This window comes from Glycine max, chromosome 8 (genome assembly GCF_000004515.6).
Source record: "Glycine max cultivar Williams 82 chromosome 8, Glycine_max_v4.0, whole genome shotgun sequence".
In the NCBI taxonomy this organism is placed as follows: domain Eukaryota; kingdom Viridiplantae; phylum Streptophyta; class Magnoliopsida; order Fabales; family Fabaceae; genus Glycine; species Glycine max.
In genome coordinates this window covers 43,030,361-43,040,444 of record NC_038244.2, presented here as the reverse complement: position 1 = coordinate 43,040,444, position 10,084 = coordinate 43,030,361, and the positions used below count along the sequence as shown (strand labels likewise).

Sequence of the window (10,084 nt, the reverse complement as noted above, 5' to 3'; positions counted from 1 at the left end):
GATGGTGGAACCTTTTCTACTATGTTTTTACTTTTAGCTGATTTTGCTGCAATATGATTCAGTTCAATGTCTCAATGGTTGGCACTGTTTTTCCTTGACTAGATAACCAATCGACCATCAAAACTGTAACTTAAATTACACCAATAAAAAAGTAACTCATCGGTCTTTTTTATGTTGTAGTAGTGGCTTGCTAGTGCTATAATTTGAAATTGTTGTTGGTGGGGTTGTGAGTCCTGAAGTTTGGATTTTTCTCCGTTTGATGAGTGATCGGATTTCATGGATGTTGTTGTTGAGCTTGAATGCATGCTCTAAGCAAATTTACACAAGAATTTATGATTTGGTTTTTAGAAGATGGTGGTGTGTTTTTGTTTTGAGCTTATTTAGCTACAATTGTGATTCAATTCAGTGTCTCAATGGTCGTAATTACGAGGCTAGGTTAGGATAACAACAATCAATTAAAACATGACTACAATAGACAAATAATAACGAATGATAGAACATATATAAATTTCTCAACATGATCAAAGAATAAATGTTGAGACAAGTGTTAGAATGGTGAATGATTTTATTATTTGAATGTTCAGTTTTAAATATTTTATTCTTCGTATGCACATGCTTTGAATATACTTTGGAATTAATGATAGATCTGTTCATTTTGGTTCTAAAGTAACTCAAGTCTTTACTTTCTTTTGATGTATTTTGTAATTGTCTCTTGACGTGCAAGTACAACCAAACGTTCAATATACATATATATAATAATAATAAATGTGTACTAATAGTGCGAAGTATTTTTTTATAACACTATAATAATAATTGTTATGTAAGTTAATTTGATAGATTTTTACAATAATTATGCTATAATTTATAATAATATAATAATTTTTTATTTGTCGATCATAATGAGAATAATAAAAATTAAACTCATTAATTATTACTTATTATGCGGGCAAGTGGTTAACAATTTGTAATATTTTTTTATCATGGTAAAAATTTATTGATACCAAATAATTTTTGCTAGAAACGATAATAAATCTTAGACGAATGGATAGAAGTTGAATATTTTATTTTTAATATAATTTATTTTATATCCAAACATTAATCATAATTTAAATTATAAATCATTTATTAAATAACACATTATTATCATTTGTGTTATTATCTTGTTGGTCAATTTGTAACAAATAAATATGCTTTCGTGAGATTATCTTGAAACAAATCCTTTGCTCTCTAACCAGTATTCCATTATTCTGTAAACATTGTTGTCGTTTCAGGATCATTCTCGATAATCTTGAAACAAATCCTTATACGGACATTACATGACTATGTCTGATTCAAATCACACGTATTGCAATTTGCAACCTCCACATTAGTTTTTTCCAACCAACTCGATGAAGATCAATTAAAACTTGTTTTTTAGTGACTCGGTTTGATTCTTCGTCAGGATATACTTCTATTAAAAAAGTAATTATTATCATTATTATGATGATGATATTATAGTCAAAGAAAAATCAAACGCTCTTGTACAATTAGGTAATAGTACCACATTAAAGTATCACCACTGGAATAGTGTGACGTGACAGGCAAAGTTTAAGAACCGTTTCATTATTTTCTTTTTGTCCAGGAATCGTCTCTTCTTACTTAGGCAATGTTGCTACTTTCTAACCAAGTGAAATATGCCCAACTGTATAATTTGCAGCAATAAACGTTAATTTTGGTACTTTCTTCAACTATTTCTCGAAGTCTGATGTTTGTTTTCTTTCTTTCTATTTTTCAAAAACATTTCATAAAAACTTCGTCATAAACTTTAAATATAAAGGAGTTAATAATTTCAAGTTGAAATAAAACAAATATTAGTGACATATGAAGATGTAAAATATTTGTGAGACTCATTTGGTAAACTTCATATACATATAATCATTTAGTAAACTTTTATTTTAGAGTTAAGTGAAGAGTTGCTTAAATATCACAAAATATAAAATAAGAGCAATGTATCATAGTAAAACTTTTGCAAATATTATAGATCAGAACTTGCATGGACTAAATTAGAGGTTGTCTTTCCAATTATGAACAACCCGCGAACCTAAACTCATAAAAAATTATTAATTAGTTTGGTTCTTTTTGAGAGTTTGGATCATATTCAACTCAATTCTTTCAAATTTGTTTAATGCAAGCTGGGTAACAAGTTCTGTTTTTTTAATTTATGACCTGATTCAACCCGTAGCTTTTAATTAAGTTTAATTTATATATATATATATATATATATATATATATATATATATAATATAAATTAAATTATTAAATACAAAAACCTATAATTTTTTAATGACTTATTAAATTATTCATAAAAATCTATGTTTTCTCATGTTAAATTAATATTAAATAGTTTAAATTTTTTTAGGCTCAACTAACCCAAGATAACTCAATCCATTTATGATTAGGTTAATTTGATTTGAGTTTATTAATAAAATTATACAAATTCAATTCAATTCATAAAAATTTCATCAAATTGAATAACAAATTTAATATCTAACCCAATTCAACTTATAAACACTCCTAAAATTATACTTGCATTCTATGCAAGGTTTTGCAAGGATGTTTCAAGCTCCTTGACATTATATTGTTTCTTTAGTTTTTTTTTTTTTTTTTAATTTAAACAGGATCGAGGATTACAGTTTGAGAAGATCATGAACCAAATTCATGATGTTTTAGATGAGAAAGAAACATGAAATTCATGGCAGGCATAATTGAGCTATAGATTAATTTTGACACGTGATAAGATTTTTCTGCTTTTAATTAGAAATCATTCTAGATATGATTTGTAAACTAATTATTACAAAATTCAACAATATTACTATCCATTGGAATATGTTATTGGATGATAATATAACCCAAAAAAAAACATTTACATTGATAAATGCATTTTAATTAAATTGATTGAACTATTTGAGTTTGTTTCTTTCACTTCTTTTTTACAACTTGCGCGGAGAATCAGACTCCAAATATTTTCAACCACACCTGTGACTAATACACAAGGATTCAAGTGATTTGAATTTGATAAAATCATGGAAAACAAATCTTATGAAGGCTGATAGACGTATTCTGCCATTCCCAACCTAGAATCATTTAAACCAAAACCGCTAAAATAAAATGAAAATTCAAATTGAAAAGAGAGAGATACGGTCTAAGTTTTAAAACCTGAATTGAGAATAAAAATTTATAATTTAAAAGAACAATTCAGCTCAAACGTTCGATTATTTTTAAAATATGACTTTGAAATACTCGGTAAAGGAAAAGGTATCTTCAATTTAATGAATTAAGAAAAAAGAGGCAAAACTGTAAATTGACGATTTGATATGGATGTAGTTGCAAAAAAAATGTTTTCTTTCTTCTTGCTGATTCACGATGGATTGAATAGGTATTGGATTTTCACTCTGTCTTTTCCAGGTTTATTGTCGCTTAGATGTACTAAGCATTATGCAAGCACAATCTCACTTTCAATGTTCATACAAGGAAAATGAGAAGGCATTGTCATGGTCAGAATCCAATCCTGTTAACTCCAATCAATCTTGCTGTGCCATAATGGGGTTGTCATCAGATAATGTGGTTTAACTAAACAAGGTTTGATTTGACCACTAAACCACTCTCTTTGTAGCATGAAAACTTCACACAAATTTCAAGCGCAAAAACTTGTATAATCTTATTGAGATATCACCTTTTTCTATGTGAGTTTATACTTTGTGTCCAAAACAAATTCAAAGAGGACTCGGAAATGGAATCTCAGTGAAAAGCAAAAAAAGGTCCCAGAAATGAAAAAAAGGGAGTTGACTAACAGTCATGAGGAGCATAGTAACTCAAAAACATTCTAAATAGAAGCTTTACATGCCTATGAGTGATACAAACTGTTTGGAAGTACTTCTCAGAGGTATAAACCTTTTCTCTAGAGGGGTTTTGGATACCAGGCCCTCAGACTGGTTAGATGGTGTGATTTAGAATAGCTTGCCTTGTTGTTGGTTCCCACTCTTCATCATCGCAGAGAATTCTTCATAGTTGATTCTACCATCCTGTGAAACCACAAGATTGAGTATCGAATATGGAACTAGAATAGAAACTTGTAGCAACTCACTTAATAGAAAATAAGCTTACATGATCTGTATCCACTTCAGATATAATTGTATCAACTTCAGATATGATTTCCTTGATTGTTGCATCATCACCCATACCATATTCTTTCATGGCTGATTCCAATTCATCTCTTGTAATAAACCTGTAATGAAATCAAATGAAAACCAGAGAAGATATGTCATTGCCCCTGACTCTCTATCCTAGTAATGCTAATCATCAATTAATGATTGTTTAAGTGCATGTTTGGCTTCATGTCAAGTTTTTGAGAATCATGTTGAAAAACTAGTAAGCTTGGATTTTAGATAAATGTTCACATGCTTGCTTGCACATTGAGGAATTGATTTCACGTCCATAATGGATTTTTGAGTTCAAACAATTTTTAGGTATAATCAATTTTGAAAAATCAATTTCATTTAAAAAATCAATTTGCCGACGTTACCAAAGCAAACGCTTAATGAGGTTGCTGGCCACTGTGCTTTATTATTAAATTCTCAAACAAAATGCATGACACTTAGTTGATAACCATGACATTGACAATGAACTTAAAAATTGGACTCAGTAGTTGAAGGATTCATATGAATGGCATAATGCAAAGTCAAATGCAATTGGAGGAAAAGACTAGGTTGGACAAGAAATCATGATGATGAAGGACTTACCCACTGTTGTCTTTATCAAAATATTGGAAGGCCTTGAAAAGTTGGTCATCTCTTTCTAATTTGTGTCTATGCATTGTAGCAGTGATGAATTCTATGTAGTCAATTGAGCCATTTCCATCTACATCAGCCTATAATTTTGAGCCAAGAAATATAAGTTTGGAAATCCTTATGCTTTGTTTGGATTAGGAGTGAAACAGAGAGAAAAGAAAAACGAATGATAGAAACAAAGATATGTTGTATGGATAAATAGAAATAGGAAGGAAGTGGAAGAATTTATCTATTTATTTGAAGGGGTGAAAAAGAAAGTGGAAGGAAATAAATGAATTATATAAAGAAACTTAACTTTTAATATGATTGTTTTTTCTTAACATAAAATTATTTCTTATTTTTGAAAAAAATTTATTATAATTTTTTTTTTAAAAATTAAACCAAAAAATGAAAGAAAAAGATAATTTCCTTCCCATTTCATTCTTTTTTTTTGGGGGATGTTTTATAGTGTATCTCACATAAATAATTTCCCTCCTTCCTATTTCCCCTCTCAAATAAACAGTGAAAATTTAATATTTCTACTTGTCTCCCTCCTTATTTCCTCCCAATCCATTCTATTTCTCCCCAAACAAACAAGGTAAAAGAAAAAATATAGAGGACAAAAGAACAGCTTACAGCTTCCATAAGTTGCTTCACTTCAGCCTCTGTAAGCTTTGAGCCAAGTCTATGCAATCCTGACTTAAGTTCTTCATAGGTGATTGTACCACTCTTGTCAGTGTCCATATTTGTAAACATTGCCTTCAAACCTTGGATCTCTTCTGCAGACATATTCTCAGCAATGACCTAAAAGAATGTTCAAAATCAAGTTAGTTTTTTGAATTGCAAGACCTAGATAATCCTTCACTATAAAGTTACATAGATTGGTCTAACTCAGTCATAACAGGAACACTAGAATGAAATTTTTCACATCTCAATGTTGTAACTACTTTAATAGACATTTTAAAGAAGTTATGGTTTAAAGTTAACCTTTGATAATTTTTAGCAATCCATAGACATAGAGGTACTTAGTATGCTATCTAGGGAAACAAGTATTAAAGATCACTTTGGTATCTCTTCATGCAGATTGTGGATGGACATACCTTCAAGGCAAGTTTCTTTAGCTTATTCATTGCTCTAAATTGCTTCATTCTGGAAAGGACTGCACTGTCTATCGGCTTGTCTGAAGCATTTCCATCTTTAATCCATGGGTGCTCTAATCATTCATACAATATATAAATCAGTTACAAGAGAGAATAAAATCCAAGAACCAAGAAATTTCATAAGGATGCTCAACCCATGTTATCAGTCAGCAACAGTTGCAAACAGCAGCAGCTGCTGATTATATCAGAACATTGTTATTATGTTCCCAAAAGCACATGCGCGCACGTGCACACACACACACACACTATTATTTATCAAACAAATACCTAACAAATAAATAATTTACATCCTTAAAGATAACGGAAGGACTTGTATATTTGTGATAAACTGAGGATACAGTTTTGTGATGTAATATATCTTGTCTGACAAATCTCCAGTCTTAACAACTAGTAAGTTCACTTGCAGAGTATGTTGGCATACCTGTATAGATATAGCATAATATACAGATATGAAATAGCCTTTGAAATCTACAAGCTATTAAGTGAATTCAGTTTCTTCATGCATTACAATTAACAATAGTTATTTGTACATACTACAATAGCTCACAAACTCCTCTTATAATTTATCTTCTAAATCTTACACTACCAGTACACATAAAATTGACCAGTAAGCAGGAAGATACTATCAGGAGTTTTGGATACATTTTAATAAACTTCAAGTATTTAATAAGATTAAGGAGAAAACACATGAAAAAAGTTATATACCAAGAACTTGAGCAGAGGTAATGCGTTTCTTTGGATCCTGTATAAGCATCTTACGAACAAGATCCTTGGCACTGTCTGAGATGTTAGGCCATGGTTGACTTTCAAAATCAATGTGACCTTCCAATATGGCATCAAATATTCCCTTCTCAGTCTCTACAGAACATATTTGATAAAAACAAATTAGACAAGTCTAACAAGTAAAAGGGAATAGAAAACAAAAAGAAAATGTATGTTTTAAGTTTTCAATATAAGTTGATAATTCCTCTATTCTATTATGAAGATCAAAGTCTCAGTGTTTACCAGCCCAAAATGGAGGGACTCCACTAAGTAAGATATACAATATGACTCCTGCACTCCATATATCTATTTCCTTCCCACATCTGCGCCGCAGAACTTCAGGAGCAACATAGTAAGCACTACCAACTATATCCCGATATACCTTTCCTGGAAATAATTAATCAGAGAAATTTAAGTACACATTCCAAAAGGAAGATAATCTTGCTTCTATTTAATTTCAATAAATCATCTGATTGAATGATAAGTAGTTTCAATAGATATTTAAGTGCATGTATTGCCCGTGAATGATGTGATTACAAATGTGTGAAGCACTTCAAAGCTAATTACAGAAGTAAAATGGACCAACAAGCAATAACTTTATTTCCTAAAATTTGACAAAACATCTCAAATTAAGTGAAATCTGAAACGAAAATCTGTCTGCAAATACTAAGTCTGCATGCTTGTGATTTTTGGGTATAGCCAAAGCTTATCTGATAGATCATGGACCAAACTGGATATCAAAGACACCACAATTAGGTATAGTGATGAAATGCTATAAACCAAATGCATAATCGCAAACAGATGGAGGAAAAAGAACAATGATATGAAGCTTTAGTTAAATTAAATGATGGAAGTTAATTCCAACCTACATCTTTTAAGAAAATTGTGCTGTAAAGCACATGCTATGGTTCTCAAACTTTCTAGCCCAGGTTTTGACAAAACAGGGCTGCCAACAAGTAAGGACAATAAAGCTTCTTTGTACTAAGGCTCCCTCACCTACCACACCTACCTATTAGTTGTTGTATGTAAAACACTGGAACCAATACAGCTAAAATTCTAATTTTAAAATTTCATGAATTTGCAAAAACATTTCTAAAAAGCATAATCCAAAGGTAAAGTTTGAGATAGAAACGTTTAAAATTTTTCACTAAAACTTAGCAGCATATTCATTAATATTTCAATCCTAAAAATAAAACTAGCATATTTTCCAATGAAGACTCCATCTATTGGTTAAACTGGAATTCCACAGCATTAAGATGCCAGAGGAATTAGAACTAATGACCATTGAATGAATCAAAACTTTACCTTCTTCAATGAAAACTGACAAGCCAAAATCGGTTGCCTTGAGAAGTGCATTTTCGTCCCTACTAGATAGCAAAAAATTCTCTGGTTTCAGATCCCTATGCATCACACCCATGAAATGACAGATATGAACAACATTTACAATTTGTCTGCAAATTGAAGCAGCAGCCTTCTCACTGTAATGCCCCTTGGCAATAATCCTATCAAAAAGTTCCCCACCTGCACACAGCTCCATCACAACATGAACTGAGCTCCTATCCTCATAAGCCCCTTTGAACTCAACAATGTTGGGTTGACCACTCAAATGCTGCATAATCTGAATCTCCCTCTTTATGTCCTCCTTATCAGATTTGCTCGCAAGTTTCCTCTTGGAAATGGACTTGCAGGCATACTGCAATCCGGTCGAATTCTCAGTGCAAAGATATGTCACACCAAATTGCCCTCTACCCAACTCCTTCCCAAGTGTGTAGAACTGCTTCACATCCTCAAACTGCTTCCCAAGAATTGTGTCTTGCCTAACACCAACAACAGGTTTAGGACTAAGGGCTGGACCAGGAGGCTTCCATGGCATATTTTGAGGCACTGTCTGAGCAGTGGATGCAGCATGCTTTTCATGTAAATGATAAGGTTGATTTGCAGGTGCTCTTGATTGGTTGACCAAAGGTTCATGAGTCTTCTGGTTGTGCACACCACCAGTCCCAGCATGTCTGTAACCATTGTGTTGCGGCTCTGACTCTTTACTTGCACAACAACCCATGTCTCCAGATTCTCAAAATCCAAGTCTTGTGACAAAGAAACAAGAAAAAGAGCTGAATCTTTTATGTTTGGTATCAGATAATCACCACTATTTCAAACTGATTCAGTCAAAACATCAAACAGGTTGAACCCAGATGAGAATTCAAGGAAACTATAACATCTTAAACCTTGGATCAGAAACCTATAAGTAAATCATTCTGAAATTTAAAAAATAATAATAATAATAATAAAAACTTGTCCGGAACAAAATTAACCCTTAGATGAGGATTTTGGAAGAATATATCATATATGCAGAGGAAGTAAAAGGAGAGAGAGAGAAGACAAGTTTGATACTTTGATGAAGAAATTACAAGGAATTATAAAAGTGGAGCCTTGAAAGAGGGTGAAAGAGAAAGAATGTATAAAAAAAAAAAAGGGATAAATGCTAGTAGTACATAAGGTGGAGTTCATTCACATACTTTATATGAATGGATGATTGTAGAACATTAATGTTGGCAAATAAAAGAGAAAAAAAATTGAATGATGACGACTGAGATGATACCTATACCTATTTTGGAGAAACTTTATGGGTAAGTAATATATTAATGGAAAATAAATGTGATAAAAAAGATTAGTGAAAATAAACAACAAAAAAGGTATATAATTGGTCAACTGTTTCATATATGTTAACGAGTGAAAAGTTGGAAGTCTTGGGTTTCACAGGAAGCAACCGGTCACAAGAAAGATAGAGAAGCTTCCTTGGCAGCTGCTAATGACCGAATGAAAGACTGCACCAAATTCAAATATTGCCAACACGATTTATAGGTTAATTCTGCTCACCGTAAGTGAGTCAGATAAATTTTGTACAAAAGAAAAATCAAACACAGAATTTTCTGATAAATAAATTATTTTTTTAAGGTATAACAGAATTTTATATCATTATGTTAAAATCATAAATTTAAGAAAATTAATTTATGATAAAAATATTCATATTTAATATTTGATCCGTTTTAATTAGGATTTTCTCGAGAGAAAAATGTATATCAATCTAAATTTTGTTTAGAAATGCATCAATGGTACATTATTCTTCTAGTCAGCCCATACACCTAATTAATGCATCATATGCATTTAAACAAAAAAAAAAAAATAGAAAAAATAACAATAAGATTGCCATCTTTTTCCACATTAGATCTTCACCACCACTCATATGCTTCATCAAAGAGAAAAACATGAACATTTAGATTTTAGCCTTTTCCATATCCAAGGTTTTGATTTTGGGATCATGTGATTTGATTACTAATTTTTGTGTGCATAATGTAT

General features: G+C 31.2%; 1 protein-coding gene across 1 annotated transcript; it reads right to left on the bottom strand.

The window, feature by feature from the left end:
• Nucleotides 1-3,671: 3,671 nt before the first annotated feature.
• Nucleotides 3,672-9,233, bottom strand: CDPK-GAMMA (calmodulin-like domain protein kinase isoenzyme gamma). Its single transcript, NM_001248712.2, has 8 exons — nt 8,033-9,233; nt 6,971-7,114; nt 6,671-6,823; nt 5,906-6,018; nt 5,442-5,609; nt 4,779-4,906; nt 4,144-4,264; nt 3,672-4,061 (listed from the first exon to the last, which is right to left on the bottom strand). The coding sequence occupies exons 1-8, from the start codon at nt 8,784-8,786 to the stop codon at nt 3,987-3,989; spliced, it is 1,656 nt and encodes a 551-aa protein (NP_001235641.2). The 5' UTR covers nt 8,787-9,233; the 3' UTR covers nt 3,672-3,986.
• Between the last annotated feature and the right edge of the window lie 851 nt (nt 9,234-10,084).

What these genes read in the sequence shown, in the direction of transcription:
- CDPK-GAMMA (NM_001248712.2), bottom strand. Translation starts at nt 8,786, where the DNA reads ATGGGTTGTTGTGCAAGTAAAGAGTCAGAGCCGCAACACAATGGTTAC. An exon ending in GTCAGTTTTCATTGAAGAAG is followed by an intron (nt 7,115 to 8,032) that starts GTAAAGTTTTGA and finishes AATTATTTCCAG; the next exon opens with GAAAGGTATATCGGGATATA. An exon ending in TAAAGAAACTTGCCTTGAAG is followed by an intron (nt 5,610 to 5,905) that starts GTATGTCCATCC and finishes ACATTCTTTTAG; the next exon opens with GTCATTGCTGAGAATATGTC.